Source organism: Chelonoidis abingdonii, chromosome 3 (assembly GCF_003597395.2).
Source record: "Chelonoidis abingdonii isolate Lonesome George chromosome 3, CheloAbing_2.0, whole genome shotgun sequence".
Classification (NCBI taxonomy): domain Eukaryota; kingdom Metazoa; phylum Chordata; order Testudines; family Testudinidae; genus Chelonoidis; species Chelonoidis abingdonii.
Window position 1 is genome coordinate 151,279,864 of NC_133771.1, and position 20,375 is coordinate 151,300,238.

At 38.2% G+C, this 20,375-nt stretch overlaps 1 protein-coding gene across 2 annotated transcripts in view; it reads left to right on the forward strand.

The window, feature by feature from the left end:
• Positions 1-20,375, forward strand: part of FEZ2 (fasciculation and elongation protein zeta 2) — a 51,756-nt gene that overhangs the window by 26,974 nt on the left and 4,407 nt on the right. For both annotated transcript variants that reach the window (XM_032772391.2, XM_032772390.2), the window contains 2 exons: positions 8,618-8,693; positions 14,055-14,120. In XM_032772391.2, the coding sequence (XP_032628282.1) occupies positions 8,618-8,693; positions 14,055-14,120 (142 nt within the window). The remainder of the gene's footprint in view (positions 1-8,617; positions 8,694-14,054; positions 14,121-20,375) is intronic.

A 20,375-nucleotide genomic window follows, 5' to 3' on the forward strand; every position in this document is an offset into this window, starting at 1 on the left:
TACAGTTTTACAATATTGATATTCATAATATCCTCAAGTGTCCCCCAGATTCCATACAGCATTACAGAGGGTTTACGTCTCTAGATTATTTCTCAAGAACTACTAATTTAGGGCCCATTCTATCCTTTCTGTGTGAAAGGAAAAAGGCCCAATGTATATGTGGAAGTTTTGATTTTATAAAATTTCCTTCCCATCTCCCTTCAAAGGGGAGGGATACCTAGCTAAGCTGTGGTGTCATGGAATCCTGGACTTTGGAGGAATCAGGCTTCAGTGCCATACAACTTGGTGTACAGACTGCAAGCTGTTCCCTAGTGCTTCCTGTTTACTTAAAAAACAGCTGCAGAAAGAGTTTGAGGATGAAATCAACCCCCACATAACCTAAGATCCCTAGTGGCTATAGCAGCATATCCGTACATAATGTGAGTGCATATGTTTCTTTGTCTTGGCAACTTAGCCAAGGGCAATATCTTGAAAGAGCAAAGTATTGATCCATGCCGCAAATAGGGTACTTAACTCTCAAAGGCTTATAGTAAATAGCTAAAACTACATATCACTTGTCCTAGAGAGAGAGTAGGAGCCCTGTAAGACATGAAAGCCTTCATTCCCTTCGCAAGAATGTGACAGGATCATTTACCAGAGCCTCACTGTACTGCAGGTATTGAGCCAGAAGATGGCCATTGGACTGTGGTGTGGTATCTGTGAGATACCACCAAATGAGGCAACCTGGGTTCGGCGTGATATCCAGTTGATCACAAGTCACACAGTCTCTTGCCACATCTGACTAATAAACACCCTGAGATACTCTGACATAGTGGCTTTGCAAGAACAATTTATAATTGAAAGAGACTTCCATATTTCTTCAGTGCATATTGTATTAGCTGTATACGAATCCACTGTGTGAAGGGTAGTGTGCACAGAAGGAGGTTCCACACTCAGCTCATTGCCTCCCTAGAAATCTAAACTATATTAGTGTCCTGAAGACGAGAGTGACCCTGTATGTGTCTGAAGCATTGTTGACTAAATGTCCCAAAAGACATAAGAAATCAGTCTGTGATAATTTATGTAGGAGTGGGTCAGGTTATCTCTGTCAGGGTCCATGTGATGAGGACCTGGGCAGTGCCCCATAAGACATGCTTTGTTTCCCCCAGGAAAAGGCAGCTGAGATGATAATGGCACAAGTTCAGCAAACTGAAAATAGTCCCTCACAGTGATCCTTAGATCTGAGGCTTATGAAGTAAATCTAAGAGAAGTCTATTTGCCACACACAGTTGCCAGTTGTTTTGCAAAATGGTAGTGTGCAGACCACAGAGGCAATGCACAAATTCTCTCTCCTTTGATGAAGAACTCACATGGTCCTTTTATTCCACTTTATAAAGTAGTAATGGTTCTAATCAAGTACAGGAGTCACCAAAGTTTCAAGGCTGTTTTTCAGAGCTTCCTTTTTGGGTGAGAGTATGCTCCGAGCTGTGGATGGCAGTAGCTAGTCCTATTGGACTGAGGTTCTTGCCTGCTTTGATCACCTGGAATTGGAGCATCTTTTTGTCCCCAACAGGTTGGCACTTGAGATGGTAGAGAATGTTTTGATGTCTCACTTTCCCCTTGTCACTCTGAAGGAATTTAGGAAAATGCTTCTCGATTAATATGCACAAGGCTCATGTTGTTCCTTCTCTTGTCTGTATGCACTTAACTGATCAATTTCCACACTTCTGAATCTGGTTTACAGACATATTTGCTTTGCTTTCGTGCTTCATGTTTTCTGTTCATACAATTTAGGTCAGGGTGGATTGATTTAAATCAGTGATTTTAATTTTGATTTAAAGAGGCATACAGGAAACTTTGATTTAAATAATGTAATCTTGTGCTGCATTAGTACTTTTTAGTTATTTTCCTAAAGAAAGATACATTTTCATTGTTTGGTAACCTTTAAAACATGTTGATTTGCAACTATACCCTTTACACTAAATTTGGTACTTTTTGCAGACCAAGTAGATTCGCTTTATCTATACACTGAAGCAGTTATATAACTTAACATACATATATTTAAATTCTTAATTTTGAATTTTTATGTTAGACAATTCTCAGTAATGCATTTACTATTTACAAGTTGGTTGGCTGTTTTTTAACATGTTAATTGTTTTGACCTGCGTTTGGATGGAAATTGGAATTCATTTAAAAATGCACAAAAACAGAATTTTAAAAGTGTTAGAATTACTTTTAATAATCTAGATACATAAGAAAAAGGTTTATTAAAACATGTTTTGCATTTTAAACTGACTTATTAAACAAAGTAAGTATTATCTTTGGTTAGTGAATTGAACTGATTGTTTCTGGTCACCATGATTTTAGAACTAGTAGATATCTACCTCTCTCACCTCATTTATGTTCATAGAATGGAAGAGGAAAAACAAGTTTTCCTGCTTTTTTTCCACTCCCGTTCAGTTTCTCAGCTTTGAATAAATTAATGAACTGCCCTTATTGGGAAAACTGAAATTAAGGAAATATTCTCTCTGTCCCTGCAGAAGAGGTTAATGCTGTCAAAAGCGGGTTTAGCACTTCTAAAACTCTGATTCCAGGTGCTTAGCCATTGACTTCCTTCAATTCAGTGGTTTGACTTTCTTTAAAACTTTGGAATGAACACATATTCCTTACTATAAACTATTAAAAAATAATATTTAAGTGTTGATCATAATCAGTTGTCATAATTTCAAATAGGTTTATTTTAAAACATAAAAATATATTTAATTTAAAAATCCATTTTTTTAATCATAAATTTTTATCCAGATGCAATTAAACCAATTTCTCCTGGTTACCTGATTTATGAGGATCTTGTATATGAAAATCTACAGTCTTGTGGAACAACTGTGATTTTTACTGAGCTGATGAGTCCTCTTATAGAACCACTAGATGTCTCTAAGCTCAGGTTTCTAATATGGAAAATTTTATTCTTGATAGCACATTAATCCATCAGTATTACTTTTATTGTTCCAGAACTTTTATTCTCATAACACAGACTCTTCTTCACAAATTAGTTAAGGCTTAATTAGATACCTTTGCAAACTTGAGCTGACAAAAGCCTTTAGATCTGCGTTGGAATTAATAGTTGAATCATAGAAAATAGAGATGGAAAAGACCAGTTAGACTGTATAAAATTACATGCAGGAGTTGGAATTAAATGTGTAAACTCATATTCTATCTTTGATCATCTATGTCTGTCCGGGCACATGGATTATAGTTCTTCCCAACCTATGGCTTCATTGCTCCAGGTCCTGAGCTAGCTTTGATCTAGCTAATTCAGGTTAGTTTATGTGAGCTGCAGTCATAACTCATGATTGCAGTGTAAACATACCAAAGACCTTCGATTTTGTGAAACTCCGAAGTAGAGGGGAAAAGGAAGGGTAGTAGAGCACCCACAGGGGGACACATCTCAAAGAACCTCAGTTACTGCGCATGGTGAGTAATCCTCTCTTCTTTGTCGAATGATGTCCATGGGGGTGCTCCACTTTTGGTGACTTCAGAGCAGTGCTCTCCTATGGAAGGAAGGAGCTTCGGAGCTGAAATCATGGCAGATGATAATATAGTGAGTCCAAATAGTGCATTTGAAGTTGCATACTATTCTGATGCATAATATTGTGTAAATGTATGGGCAGAAGCCCAGGGGGTTGCTGCTCTTCAGATGTGCGTAACAGGAACATTGTTCAGAAATGCTATCAGAGTCAATATTGCTTTGGTGGAATGTGTGCAAATCCCCATAGCGGTTTGCAGGTTACGTTGATGATAACACAGCTTGATGCAATCTGAAATCTGTTTGGATATGGCATCTCCGTTTGATCATTCAGTGATTGAAACAAATAATTTCAGGGACCTGCAAAATGGTTTCATTCCATCTGCATAAAATGCCAGGGCCCTGTGTACATCAAGGGTATGTAGTGTGAATTCCTGACTACCTGTAGTGTAGAATGTTGGTAAGTGGATGGGTTGGTTGAGGTGGAATGATGAGGTGATCTTAGGTAAAAACTTAGGATGTGGTCTGAGAGTAAGTGTATCTTTGGACAATACTGTGTAGGGTGGATCAGCCATGAGGGACCCTAATTCTCCCACCCATCTTGCTGATGTAATGGCACCTAGAAAAGCCATCTTCATTGACAGGTGGAGAAACAGCCTGTAATTAATGATTCAAACGGGCATCTGGTGATGCCCTGGAGAACTAAGCTGAAATCCCATGGTAGAGTAGGAGCTCACACTTCAGGGTAAATGTTGTTGAGGCCTTTCAGAAAGCACTTGCTGGTAGGATGCACAAAAATGTTTCACCACAAGATAGATGGTGTATCCATTGCCTAATGTGTAGGGGCGGTTCACATGCAAAAGAAGAGAGAAAGGAAGGGTCTCCCTCAGGGAGCTCTGACAATGTATGACTCTCCATTGGTGTAGAAAGAGATTTGGGAGTCCCCAGACTACACCTTGGCCTAAGCTGCAGGGCAGCAGCTCCAACCCTCACAATAAGAAAGTTGGGTAAAGGATGGGTGCAGGCTCAGTTCTGCCTATTTCAGACAAAGACTTGACCTCTGTCCTGAGAGAGGACAATAGTTCCAGAAAAGAACTCGAAAGAAGAGCAAGAAAAGCCTCCTCAAGCACCCCATAAAACTTGGCAGTTCAAAGTTGCCCAGGTTCAGTATCTGTAGAAGAGCAAAAATAATGAAGAAATGGGACAAGCAAAGGATGAAGGAGAAGAGGGTGAATGAGTCAGTCCCTGACCTTCAGTCTCAAAATTAGGACATCCTCGTATTTGAGGAGCTGCCAACCCTCTTAAGAATGATAGCATGTACCCTGGAGCCATAGAATGAGTGTTTGCCAGTGCCAGGGGATCCTGCGCTATCTTCCTTTTATATGGCTCTGCATGTCTACATCCTATGACTGAAAAGATGGACAATGAGTGGTGTATTCTAGACAGGAAACATGATCAAAGTGTGGCATTAAAACTCACTGTCCTCTGAGAACATCACATGTGGAAATGTTTACTGAGAACCCAAGAATGGATGCTGCGTTTTCAGGGTCAGTGAAAAGGGCAGCACAGACTGTGGAGTGAGGTGTGGATCTCAAGGATTTCCTTGAAAGAAAAAATGAGGTGTCTCTTTGAATAGAATCTTTTTGATCTTAAGCCTTTCCCTACAATCTTCAATTTATGCAGCATATGTTTCTCAGGGAGAGTGAACTGATCACAGAAGCTTAGCAGATCTCCAAAGGCCAAAGATAAAAACTGTGAAGTGACCAAGACTCCCATTTCTGAGCACCACTGTCTTCAATGTGAGTTCACATGTGACATGATTCTGCCACTTTATTGAGACTACCATGGCTCCAGGAGAGAGGCTATGTAGCTACAAGAGTGGGTAGTGTTTGTTTTCTTTCTTCCAGAGCCGGGCTAACAGTCATGTCTTTTAAAGGCCAGTTTCCTTTCAGTAAGACTTTGAGAAAGTCAACAGTCCTTGGCTGATTCAAAGAGCGAAGTTCTACCCCAGGAGATGCCAAGGTGAATCTTGAATTTGCGTTCAAAGAGGAGCAGATGCTGGGAGACTAGAAACTATAATCCAGTAAAAAGGAGGCATAGCCATTTACAGAAGCAGTTGACCTTAACAATGTACAGTCTTTCATTGATAAAGGAGGAAGTAACAATTATCGGAAGAATTCCTTCAAATTTTAACCAGTCAACCTGAAGTTTCTAGAGTCTGGATATGAAGTCCCAACATTGGGGGAAAGTTGAGGAACTGTTTTCATACTTTCGTAAATAACTTCAAAGGGGTCCTGGACAATACTGCTGTATATGGATATGCAGTTGATTCAATATGAGATCCATTGTATTACAACAACTCCATTCTACTACACAGTGCCACATTGGCCCAACAAAAAAGCAGCTGAGGTACTCTAAACAATTTCCTAAAGATACAGCCCATTCCCTTGGTCCTGGAAAATCAGAAGGACCTTGGGATCTATTTCGCTGTCCCCAAAACAAGGAGACTATGTTCAGTTCTTGACTTAAAATGGGTCGATCCTTCCTAGGTGTATCATGTTTGTAGAATGAGAGTCTCTAAAATAATTTATTCAAGATGTGAAGACGGGCAAATTCTAATGTTCCCTGGATCTCAAGGTTGTATACCTACCTGCATGTGCTATCCTGCGGTCTGTTAAGAACTATCTGTGACTTATTGTCCTGGACCAATGCTATCAGTCCAAACCCTCCCTTGCAGTCCCAAGGAGAGAGGATATTATTTTAATCACATAATTAATCACACTGTTAAATAATAATCGAATACCATTTATTTAAATATTTTGGATGTTTTCTACATTTTCAAATGTATTGTTTAACTGTAACAGCATAGTGCTCACTTTCTATTTATTTTTATTACAAATATTTGCACTGTAAAAAACAAAAGAAATAGTATTTCAATTCACCTAATACAAGTACTGTAGTACAATCTCTTTATCATGAAAGTTGAATTTAAAAATATAGAATTATGCACAAAAAATAACTGCATTCAGAAATAAAACAAATCAAAACTTAAGAGCCTACAAGTCCACTCAGTCCTAATTCTTGTTCAGCCAGTCGCTCAGACAAACAAGTTTGTTCACATTTACAAGGGATAATGCTGCCTGCTTCTTATTCACAATGTCACTTTAAAGTGAGAACAGATGTTCTCATGGCACTGTTGTAGCCAGCATTGCAAGATATTTATATATCAGATGCACTAAAGATTCATATGTCCCTTCATGCTTCAGCCAGCATTCCAGAGGATGTGTGTCCATGTTGATGATGGGGTCTGCTCAATAACAATCCAAAGCAGTGCGGATTGACAGATGTTCATTTTTATCATCTCAGTCAGGTGCCACCAGCAGAAGGTTGATTTTCTGTTTTGGTGGTTCGGGTCCTGTAGTTTCTGCATCGGAGTGTTGCTTTTTTAAGACTTCTGAAAACATGCACCACACCTTGTTCCCCTCAGATTTTGGAAGGCACTTAAGATTCTTAAACCTTTGTTCATGTGCTGTAGCTATCTTTAGAAATCTCACATTGGTACCTTCTTTGCGTTTTGTGAAATCTGCAGTGAAAGTGTTCTTAAAATAAACAACATGGGCTGAGTCGTCATCCGAGACTACTATAATATGAAATATATGGCAGAATGAAGTAAAACAGAGCCGAAGACATACAGTTCTCCCACAAGGAGTTCATAAACAAGAAGGAATGATAGCTGAAGCATGAAGGGACATATGAATCTTTAGTGCATCTGGCATGTAAATATCTTGCAATGCTGGCTACAACAGTGCCATGAGAACACCTGTTCTCACTTTAAGGTGACATTGTGAATAAGAAGCAGGCAACATTATCTCCCGTAAATGTAAACAAAGTTGTTTGTCTTAGCAATTGGCTGAATAAGAAGTAGGACTGAGTGGAATTGTACGCTCTAAAGTTTTGATTTGTTTTGTTTTTGAATGCAGATATCTAATAAAAAAGAAATCTACATTTGTAAGTTGCACTTTCACGATAAGGAGATTGCACAACAATACTTGTACGAGTTGAATTGAAAAATACTGTTTCTTTTATCATTTTTACAGTGCAAATATTTGTAATAAAAAATATAAAGTGAGCAGTGTACACTTTTTGTATAGTGTTGTAATTTAAATCAATATATTTGAAAATGTAGAAAAACATCCAAAAATATTGAATACATTTCGATTGGTATTCTATTGTTTAACAATGCGATTAAAACTGCAATTAATCTTTTTTGATTTAATTGCGTGAGTTAGCTGCAATTAATCACAGCCCTAATTTAAACCTTCTGTTTTCCCCTTGGGGAGTCTGGACCCTGGTTTTCACAACAAAGTTTTATTGTTTTGTGTGATCTGTACTGCCTTGTGCTTTACTTGATTTAAACATAAAGAGCATAAAATTAGTAGATTGAACAAAGTATTTGTGTTGACTGCTTCACAACTATTGTGTTCCCCCAGAAGGAGTTAAACTGTAAACCAGAAGTTTCACACCTTTGGGGTTGAGTTCTGGCTGAGGGAGTATGTTTAAATACTAGGAAGTCTGAAATGTCCAGAGTGGCTAGGCAGCTGAACGGTGGGTTCTGACACTCGGAGGGCAGTGACAGATAGAAGGTTTGCACCCTGGGCATGTGCAAAGGAACCCTGAGATTGGGGCAGTGGCTGGACTCAGTTCAGACTACAGGAGCTTAAAGCACCCTTTGGATCTGGGACACTGAGGCCTGAATTCCCCTCACAGTAGTGTTAGTGGGTGGCCAAGAAAGGACTCTCACTAGGATCCATGACATGAGATGCAAGGAACTTGTTATTAGAGTAAGAAACCTTAAATGATGCACAGTTACTTTCTTAAATGTTTAATCCACCTTCATGTTTGTGTTTTTTATGTAATTTATGACAAAATTAAAAACCGACTTTTGTGACAGAGGTAGATTTAGGACCATTGAGAGAGAAACTTGTTTCTTGCAAAATATCTGATCTTATTAGATAACATCTTGTAATTCCACAAAATAAATAAGATTTTTGTAGTTCAAGCAGGCTAAATTATAAGCTAAGTGATTGCTGAATAATCATGTTTTTCATTTGGCAGTACTTAACAACAGTCATTCCTTATGAGAAGAAAAGTGGACCCCCCTGTGTTGAAGATCTACAGACATTAACCAAAAGTGAGTAAATATTTAAAATTCTCCTGCTGATCTCATGTCCCATACATAGTATTGCCAAAAAACAAGTGTTCAAAAATCATGACTTAGACCCCCAAAAATCATATAACTGTTTTTAAGCCATAATAAATTTTGGGTGGTTGTTATTTGTCTTCTGGTTTTTGAGTCTCTAGAATGCACTTGGATCATGTTTTCAGGCTTGTCTCTGAAACTGTCAGGGCTACAAAATTTTTATTTTAACTAAAAGCTGATATTCTCATGTAATGACTTGACTTCAGGAGCCCTAAGAAAAATACCAAATATCATGAATTTTGGCAATGCTGCTTCCCTGCTCCCTCAAAATATGCTATGTATACTAATGGGCTTATCAGCAAATTCGTGTTGAAGTTGAGACAACCATTTCTGTAGTGAAGTTAGAACTTTTGAGAATGAGAGTAGATGGGGGAGCTATTTAATTATAGTTGTCAAATAATCGCTGTTCAGAGACTTTCAAATCTGTTTTTCTTGGCCTAATTTTTCATATGACAGTTATTTTGATGTGTCCAAATTAGGACACCCTAATGGGATCTGATTTTCACAACGTCTGAAGTGTCCACCCTCTTAAAAGCAGGTCCTTTTAGGGTGTTTGAGTTTGAGTACCCAGAATTACTAGACACTTCTGAAAATGTAAGATCTTATGTGCATTTCTGCTGGCAGGAGACGTATAAAATTTTAAAATAATAGAACATTTAAACAAAAGTAACTTAGATACACATTCTTTTCCTGCAATATGCTCCCTTGGCTAGTACTTAAGGTTTGTGTTTAAACTAGCGCTTTCTCACAGTTAACTTCATTTTCTGTTTAATCCTGTAATGAGGTCATAATCCTTTACTTATGACTAAAGCATAGTTCAAAATGTCAAAATTCCAGTATTAGTCAAGGGGGAGGAGAAGCCAAAAGTCTCAGCAGAATAACTTTTTTTAGTTAACAACCAAAACATTTATACAAATGTGTACTGTAAAGAGGTAAGTGTTTTCTGTGGGCTGGTTGAAACCTGATCCTGTTAACTCAGGCTTGGTCTACACTACAGAGAGAGGTTGAGGCAGGGCATCTTATATCTAATTACAGGTATGTCAGTGTACACACTACAGCCTTGCTCCCACCGATGTAAGTGCTCTGCTGCACCAACATAATAACTCCACTTCCAAGAAAAGCATAGGACTTATTTTAGTGTAGTTAAGGCAATGCAGTGTCCATATAGACAGTGTTACTTACATCTGCTGTTGGCTGTCATTCATGTCAATTTCATTACTCTTGCTGATGGGTGGGGGGCTCCAGCTAGACACGGCTGCCTCCTGGGCTCCCAGTCATGCTGTGCCTGCCCTGCTCAGAGTTCAGCTATCCTGCAGCTCCCTAGTCCCAGCCCAGCTGCTGCCTGGATTCCCACTCAGAGTTGGGCTGTGCCTGCCCGGCTCCCTTTGGGAAGCCCTGGTACTGCATGGAGGCTCCCCACTGCCAGGAGCCTGGCTGCATTCCCCAGTTCTTGGCTCCCCGCTCCTTGCCGCAGTCAGGGTCCCAGCAGGGAGTTCAGTGCCTGAAGACCTCGAGCCTCCCGGGGGCAACCAGGCTTCCGGTGCCAGGGAGCTTTGTGCCCAGTGTGGGGGTGGCCAGGCTCCTGGTGGTGGGGAGCTGCATGTGGAGCTGAGAGGCCCAGATTCTTAGCCTCCCACACTGCCCCTCTTAAATCGGTGGAAGCGCTCCTGGTGAGGACACGCACCACCAACAAAAGGGCATTAACCACTATGGTAATTACTGTGATGGTTGAAAGTCAACCTAACGTAGGTCAATGTATGTTTCTAGTGTAGACATGCCCTCAGTAGCAGATTTCCTGGCTTGCTTCTTGCTTGTGCAATTGTGAAGCAAATATTGAACTTGTTGTTTAAACTACGAACACTGAATATTTTATTTCAACATAAAGATAAATATAGTATTCTGAAATAGTCATATGGTGTTCAGATTCTCCCATGAGCATTCTGGAGCTTATTAAATGCTGCTAGTTGGTAAATGCTGTGCTTCTGATTCTTTCATTCCTCTCTTGTTAGAACACTTACAGAGGGATATACTTCTCAACGTTCTGTAGTTGAATATGAAGCAGCAGACAAGCATAAGTAAGCCAGGGCAGTTAACAGAGGTTTTTCCTATAGTTAAAGTTCCATTGCTCCAGGGAACAGCAATGGAAATGTCTTTTCTGTATTCTGTGTTATAAACCTCACAGCTGCCTGTTTTAAAACATAAAACAAGCATTGCATGTAAAAGTAGAAACTTCTCATTAATAGTTTGACCTTTTTCAGATTCAACTTTAAATGCTTGCAAAAAGAGTTCTACAGTTGGCAAGTTAACTAAATTGAGTACTTTTGCCAATAGGTTGTTTAGTCTACTGTGGTTTATGGTAGTTGTCCGACTTTTCAGTATTATTTTCTTTTCAAATACTGTTTTTTTTTAGAATTCATGTCTCACTAATTATTAGCTATCATTATCGACAGCTAACACTGTTAGCCAGCTTATACAGAGTGAAATTTTTGCACAAACTGAGTGAGAAAGCACTTTGCATTCCTCAAACCATATGAATGTTCCCAAGAGATCTGAAACATTTTCAGAAATAAATATAGCATCCTCTTGGATGGTAGGAGCCTTGCAGAAGTTTTTCTAACATTTTTAATACTTAAGTAGTGTTATGCTTATTCAGTCTGCATAAATTAAATCCCTGTAGATATGAATTTCTTTCACATTCCAGGAGTTCCTTCTTGTAATAACTGCCACCAGCTGTAAAATACCACATGAAATCCTGATTGCTGAAATAGTTCTTATATAAGAGTTGACTTTCAGTATTATTAAATTAAACGTAAGATCTTCACAGTAATGTTTTGCTTTCTAATATTGTGAAGGGATTAGCTAAAACGGTTGAAATTAATCTATCAGACTATTTAACTTTTAACTGAATATTTTGAGTAAATGGAAACCACAAAGACTGCATTTGAACGCCAATATATTTAAGTACCTCATTTAAAAAATTAATAAATTAAAATATCTTGGTTTGGCAAAGATTCTGCTATGTCAGGTTTTGCCACATGAGAGGCTGTGAAAGATGGGAGTTTGTCTTTATATATTCAAAGAAAAGGTCAGACTTTAATTTCTTATATTTAATATTATGATGTGTTACTCTGAAACACACAGACCACATAGCAAACAGGCAGTTTCTGACCCAATTCATGGTGTTGGTATGTAGTGTGACAAAGTTCCTCCTCTACCTTGGTGGGTCCTGCGCTTATTGGCAGATTTGCTCACCTCAGTGATCTTCCCCACAGTCTGGATCAACTCCTCCTGTGTCTGATCAGGAGTTGGGAGGTTTGGGGGGAACCCGGGCCCACCTCTACTCCGAAGTTCCACCCGGGCCCCTATGGATTTGCAGCTGTCTATAGTGCCTCTTGTAACAGCTGTGTGACAGCTACACCGCCTGGGCTACTTCCCCAAGCCTCCTCCAACACACCTTTATCCTCACCAGAGGCCTTCCTCCTAGTGTCGTGATAATGCTGTACTCCTTGTCCTCCAGCAGCACACCGCTTTCAATTCGCACTCCTGCGTCTCTTGCTCCCAGCTCCTCACATGCACACTTCCTCTCTTCTGGCTCCTCCTCATCTGACTGGAGAGAGCCCTTTTAAAACCACCTGCCTTGTTTGGCTCAGGTGCTAATCAGCCTGTTTGCTTAAATTGGTTCTAGCAAGTTCCTGACTACTCTAGTGCAGACCCTGCTCTGGTCACTCAGGGAACAGAAAACTACTCACCCAGTGACCAGTATATTTGCCCTCTACCAGACTCCTGTACCCCACTGGCTTGGGTCTGTCACAGTAGACTTTGGATCAGGAAATTTTTCAAAGGGACAAAGCGTAGTTAGGCATCTAACTTGCCATTGATATTAACTGCTATTTGAGTCGTTGAAATTTCTTCCCAGTCTTTACAATGGAATTTGAAATTGTAGGCATTCTTTTTTTACTTACTTTCACCCTCTTGGTCAACTCTCTCTACCTTTTATCCTCAACTGTAGTTTGATTTTTGCAACTATTCACCCTTTTTACTTCTTTGTATCAAAAACTTGTGGCTTCATCTTAGGGGTTTTTTTACTAAATGTTTTGAGGACTTGCCCTTTTTTGGGCAAGTGGAGTGTTCACAACCATAACTACAGATTCTTTATTCCAACTCCACATCTTGTCCATATGCAAATCAGAATGTTTACCCTCTACAGAAAGCTTGTCTCAAAATTGTCCATACTTGTTTATAAAATGTGTCTTATAAATGGTATTGTTAGTAAAGAATTCTGTCAAAATCAGTTCCAAATACAGTCAGGTGTTTGGTATCCTCCCTGGACCATGGTTGGAAAAATCAATTGACGGAACTTTCTCTTCCTTCCTGATGGCTCCAACCCTAATTAAGTTATTAGCTGGGATAGATGAATTTTAGCATGTGCTCCTATAGGGATCTTTTCATGTCTAAAGACTGTCAGAGAAGAGAACCACCACATTCTAGGAATGTCAGTATGCTCTTGTCTTCCACCTTGTTTCCCAAATGCTTAATTGCTGTGAATGGAGTCACAGATTCTTCTCCAGTAAATGGGGAAAGGTGAAGTGGGAGTGTAATGGCACAGTTATTTCTCTAGCCATATCTCAGGGTGAAATAATACAGAATAATACATAACCTGGTGAAACTTAAGAGAACTTCTGTAGCTGCACAACTGAAAGTAAATTTGGCCTACTAAAACATTAAAAAATACTGAAACATTAAAGGATTTACAATTTCAATATCCTGTTAGAAAGTTTTCCCCATTGTAAAGATCTTGATTTAAAACTCCAAAACAACACTGATAGCTGCTAAGTGGAATGAGAAATGTTGGTACCATGTTTTTGTGTTTTCTTTACTGTTTATATTGATTTTTATAATAAAAGTGCATTGAAATACATGACAAACAAAAACACCGATGTCTGCTATGATCAATCATGTTTAAGAAAAAAAAGCCATTAAAAATTCAATGTGGTTTTTAAAAAGAGTCATCTTATACAGTACTCCTTGACCCAGTTCCCTGGCTCTTATGTGCATACACTATAGATTTAAGTTAGAATTATGCATATGAAAGGAGTATGGAGCAGCCCCCATGTGTCTGCCATTCATTTTTTCAGTATTCCAGTTATATATTTTCTAATTGATATGGATGCAATATCTAGATGAGTATTTAAAGTATCTTCAGTGTACTTATTCGAGTAACATCTTTAATTTAAGACTAATGATCTGAATTATTGCTTTTTCTCATCCACCTTCCCTTCCCATGCTTTTCAGTTCTTTATGCTATGAAAGAGGACAGCGAGAAAGTGCCAAGCTTATTAACAGACTACATTTTAAAGGGTGAGTATGCCTGTTAGTATACATGTATAGCTGGGATCTTTTATTTTAAGTTAATATGAGGTATATTAAATATATATTTTCAAATGCTGTTCTTGTGGCATTCATGAATTAATAGGTCTGTTATCATCTTCTAATCAAACTATGCTTTAATTTTATTTTATGTGCCCAGAAACCCTAAGCATGTCACACCGTAAATAAAACATTGTGACTGTAATTTCTTTTGTGATGGTCTAAAGCACATTACGAGATCGCCATAGGGCATCATAGTATCAAAACCAAATCATTTAAGATCTAGTATAAAAGTAAAATATGAATAGTTCAAAATGTATTAGACAGGTTTTTCTGAAACAATGAACTACTTAAATAATCTGTGGAAATAATGCACATTGCTGATACAGGGCTTGTAGACTTATATAAATTTGAAATTTTCCTTCTGGTCACTAGTAAATAATAAGAACAGCCATACTGGGTCAGACCAATGATCCATCTAGCCCAGTATCCTATCTCCTGATAGTGGCCAATGCCAGGTACTTCAGAGGGAATGAATAGAACAGGTAATCATCAAGTGATCCATCCCCTGTTGCCCATTCCCAGCTTCTGGCAAATAGAGGCTAGGGATACTTCAGAGCATGGTTTTGTATCCCTGCCCATTCTGGCTAATAGGTCCATATGTGGCTATCTTCCACAAAAAATGTCCTTGGATATTTTTCTTTATTCTGACAGTTTCTATTTAAAATTAAAAGTTTTGATTGTACCTACTGTATATTTTCTAGTGCTATACATTGTCAGATTTTCAGTGTGTCAGGCAATGGGGATCATCATTTACCTTGAAGAAGAATTCCACAGTCTAATAGAGATAATCATAAGAATTCTAGACATTTCACCTGAAATTGCATTCTTAGTTCATTCCATCATTACTGGTTATTTCATTTTAAATCATTTCTCTCCCTTAGTTATCATGCTCCACTTTATTTTTGAACTAAACTATACAATGCATGTTTAGTGTAATTAATCCCTCTCCATAAATGAATCCCTTTGTTACTTATTTTGGTCTTTTCTCTTAAACTCCCTCCAATTTGTCTGCATCTTTGTAGTATTAAGATGCCCAGAACAGAATGTGGTAATTCAGGCACAGTCTTGCTTCCTTCTCTCACTTAGGCACATGTAAACACTTGTGCTTACTTTTAAGCATGTACATAAGAGTAGTCCCATTTACTTCAATGCTTAAAGTTAAGCATCGGCATAAGTTTTTGTGGGATCTAGACCATAGTTTGTAAGTGGAATTGCTGTGTCCCTGCTCCATGATGTGATACCTCTTTGTATGCAGTCCAAAATTGCATTACCATTGTTTGTTGCCAGATCATACACTGCACATTCATCGCTAACTTGCTGTCCTTGATTTTTACTGTTACTGTTTTCCAAGTATCTGTTTTCAAATAAAATATCACTTGATTTATTCTCTTCATACCTAATTGGTTGTATTTTTCTAAGCTGATTCTTGTATTTCCTGGTCATAATTTTGATTGCTCAGACCTTGCAAGTATTTCTAAATCCTCACAGTTTATAGTTATCAATAAATTTACTCAATATGCTGACTTTATTTCAATTTAAATAAAAATAAAAGATGGCTGTGAAATGTGCTAGGCCCTCTAACACACAATTTAATATTACAAAAAAGCCCAGCAGTATTAAAATAATCATTATAACAAGAACACTGCTAGCTAGTCACCTACAAACACTCTTTCCACATCTTTTTTGTGCTGTCCTTTCCAAAAATCCAATCAAACAGATGACTGTTGCAGGATGGTTGAATTCGGTCTGTGTTTGATTTTCCTGTCGTCTTAAAATAAAGCCAGGCAGGAGCTTTTATCAAATGCATAACATTTGGACTTCACAGTCTTTCTAGAATATCTATGTCTTGTCTGAATTCTCTAACCTTGCTTTAACTCATATAGAGTAAATAGCAAAAGCTACTTTTTTGTCTAGAACTTCTAATTAAGTGTGTTTTTCTCATGTGACAGGTAAAACAGTTAGGCTGAAAAAATTCTAGTGATACTATTGAAGTTTATTTTTCAACTTAGTAACCCTGCATTGAAAGAAATAAATTACTAAGTATTTGTATTTCTTAGGGGAAGAAAATAATTTGTCTATTTTGAAAGATGCTTGGATGTTTAAAACGTCATCATAATTTTTAGTAATTAAATACTAATCAGAATGGGCACATTTTACACACACATTCTCCTAATCTGGAGACATGACTAACAGGTTAACTGCACCCGCAGGGCCACCAAAGCAGCTGATGACTCTGATTTTTGGTATCGTCACTCATCCCCTTATATAATCCTGGGAAGTGCATCACAGCCCCAGCTGAAACTCTTCCAATGCTTCAGACCATAAATGACCATAAACATATAAAAACTGTATACAAGAATGGGGAAAATTCCAGATTGGAACATCTTCTGTTAAATTTAAATTGCCTGTTCTCCTACAAGATTACTCTTCCAGCCTGGACTCATGACTGATGGGGAATAGCAAGCGGTTCACTCAAAATGAGTGGAAGGGGTCAGAGCAGAATGAAGAGCACTGTTCACTACAGGTGAACAGTGAGGACATGTGTAGACATACCTGAGCTAGGTTCAATCTAGTTAGCTTGATACCAACAGTGAAGCTGCAGCAGCACAAGCGGCAAAATGGGCTAGTCAACTTGAGTACAAGCCTGCCAGAGAGCCTGGTTGCGTACCTGGGTGGCTAGTCCATGCAGCCATGACTTCACTGCTGTTGGTACTCAAGCTGTCTTGGGTATGTCTGTATGAGCTGCAATCACATCTCCAAGTGCAATATAAACATACCCAAAATGTTCTCAGACTTTAATCTGTTATCTGGCATGTAGACAATTCTTTCAAAGGATTATTAATGGAGGATTAGATCTTTTTAAACAATCTGTTCAGGCAAGCTTTGATGTTGCAGTGCCTTGGAGCCATTTGCTGCTATCATTCATTAACCATTCTTGTATAATAATTTCAATTTCATCCCTGAATTTCAGGATAAAATGTTTTACCTGCTTTTTTGAAGGTAGTCTCTCTTCATTGGAAATGTAGAGGATATCTTGATCAAGACTAGAACAACAGTGAGGATTTTGGGGCAGCATGCCACTTTCTAGAAGCATAGATGTGTGTTTAGGGATAACTGACCTGATTTCCTATAATTGATTCTAGTCTTAGACAGATTACTTGCTGTTAAGATTGAGTCAAGAAATTAAATACAGAAAAAAAAAGTGTTAATTTCATCATGAAATTTACTGAAGTATGTTAAAATCAAATGGCTCTTTTGTTTCGCTAGGGACTTCTATTTTCCCTAAAAGAGTGGACAGGGCTGTTCTGTGATAATAGCACATTGTGCAGCTCTGTGTGAAGTCTTGATAATACTGAATCTTGTCAGTATAATTAGCTGAGTTTTTTCTAGTCCTGAATACTGTTTCTCAAGCAGAAAAATAGTTCTCTTCTAAAAGTCCTTATTAAGTGGCTATCATCTTCAGTGAACCCTTATATCAAGGCACAATTTGTGCTCATGATAAAATGCAGAGAAGGGAATACTTAAAAAATACGAAAATATTCAGGCCAGCACATCTGGCTAATATGCATATTAAGGGAATTTTATAACATGAGAAAGCTCTGGCAGTTATTGTTGCGAAGTTGTTTAGAGCTAAGGATTGGAGGAGAAAATAAAAATATCATAACAATTCTTGCAATTGCCATTTTCAGTACCTAGTGATATAATGGAACAAACGGAGAGAGAGAGAGAGATCTGTGTTCATCTATAGGTAAATGGAATACTAAGCAACAAACAGCATATGTTTCTAAAGAACAAATCTTGCCAAATGTGATTTGCTTTTTTGATAGAATCAAAAAATTAGTTGAGGTTAATAGAGATTCACTGGATTTCGTTAAAGCATTTTTATACAAAGTGTCAAGTTCTCTCAAATATACTGGAGCACTGACATGTTGATTATCTACTTTGTGAAGGACTAAACCCAGGTAATAACTACTGTGTTGAGTTGGAATGTCTGGTAGGGTCTTGTTGAACTTATTGTATTGTTTCATCTTTAATAGCTTCATTACTGGTATGGTTGAGTGGGTAGAACAACATGCTAATGAATTGAGAAAGACAGCTTAGTCTACTGCCTGTGACACTGGGCAAGGACTTTGATGACCTGAGTTTTGTTGCCAGCTCTGCTGCTGATCTACTGTGTGACCTAGGGCCAAGTCACTTCTCTTTTTCTATGCCTTTGTTTCTCTTCTCCCCCTTTGCCTGTCTTGTCTAAATAAACTGTGAGGTCTTCGGGGAAGAGATTCTATCTGATTGTGTATGTGTACAACATTTAGTACAATAGGACCTGATCTTGGATAGAACCTCTAGACACTATAGTGCTACAGATGATAAATAATAAATTGGAAGTTGGTTCTAAATTAGGTGTTGTGAGAACTAGTAAAGCAGAAAGGCTATAAACGGTATGAAATAAAGGGAGGAATTAATAAATTGAACTCTAACTGGTAAAAAGGCCAGGTAAAGCATCTTAGTGAGTGGAAGGGATGATCCTCAAAGGTACCAATGCCAAAAGAGACCTAGGACAAACTAGATGTGAATACGTAATGCGGTAAAATAGCTAAAAAGGCCAGTCAGCTTGGGACTGTTTCCAGTGAGGCATCACATTATGCAGGAGGGTGGGGAAGGATGATTTAGTGGACTTCTGTGATTGGAATCAAAATATTTTGCATTGCGTTTGCCATTCAAAAAAGTCTTTAAAACGAATGTTAAAAATAAAATTACTTTAAAAATATGACTTCAGCTTATCCTCATAGCCAAGACCCTTCATTCCAGTGATCAGTTATGTCGTAGTTCTTCGGATCCTCTCTAAAATGTGTAACCCTTCAGAGGCAAGTTGCCAAAACTAGATCTACAGTTCCAGATAGGGTCTTTTCATGGTATTGCACAATGGAATAATTATTTCCCTTGTTTTGCTCATACTATTTTGATGCGGTCTAAAATTCTTTTGTTCGTCTTTGACCCATATCTTGCTGGGTAATGAATTACAATGTACTAAATACAAATCACTAAGCCCCTTTCATTACCAGTAACATAAGGATGGAAACAATGGTGAATTGTGACAATGTATGATTTTTAGATCTAAAATGGAAATACTTATGTGAAATTCAATCAGACATTGTCTAGGCAGCATTCCAGATGTGTTTAAATCTTTCTGAATATGATTGAGAGACAAGGTGGGTGCAGTAATATATTCTTTTGGACCATTTTCTGTTTGTGAAAGAGACAAGCTTTCAAGCTTACGCAGAGCTCTTCTTCAGGTCTGGGAAAGATACTCTTAAGATATATCTGCCCTGCAATAGACACCTGCAGCTGGGCCATGACAGCTGACTCAGGCTTGTGGGTCTCAAGCTAAGGGGCTGTTTAATTGTGGTGTAGAAGTCCAGGCTTGGACTGGACCCCAGGTTCTAAGATCCTGTGAGGTGGGAGGATCCCAGAGCTTGGGCTCCAGCCTGAGCCCACACATCTGCATTACAGTAAATCGGCCCTTAGCCCTAGCCCTGCAAACCCAAGTCAGCTGGCATGGGCCAGGCATGTTTGTCTAATTGCAGTGTAGATATACCCAAAGTGTAATCGCTAAATACAAGGTGAGACAGATTGTTTAGCACATGTAGTTAACACACGTTGTAAGAGAAGTGGCCAGTTAACACCTCTGCAGTCATAAAACAAAAGAGGTGATTTTAGTGGGTTACAGATTGTTCTAATAAGCCATAAATACAATGTCTTTATTAAGTCTATGATTTTCAGTGTGTAGCAAAGTTATGAATTTAAGCTCTCAGGCTTGTCTTTTGAAGGTGATGTGCAAGTGTTGTGAATATGATTGGCACTTGAAAACCATAATAGCCATGTTTCAATCCCAAGCCAGGATGGAGGAAGCAGAAGTGTGAGATGTTAGTGATCTGAAGGAGAGGGATGTGTTTAGTGTCAGGAAAAATCTATATTAATGAATCAAGGCCAAGATTTTAAAATTTTCAGTTAAATAAAAGTATACCATCACTTTGAAATTGGAAATTTCAAATAATGAGTTAAAAGTATTTTTGGGTGCTATACCTTCTCCACAGTTAATCTCCCAATTTTAGTGGTTTTACAATCATATTTTTCTTTTAAAAAAAAAATCTTCTCATATTATCATGTGACAGATCAACAAAAGCA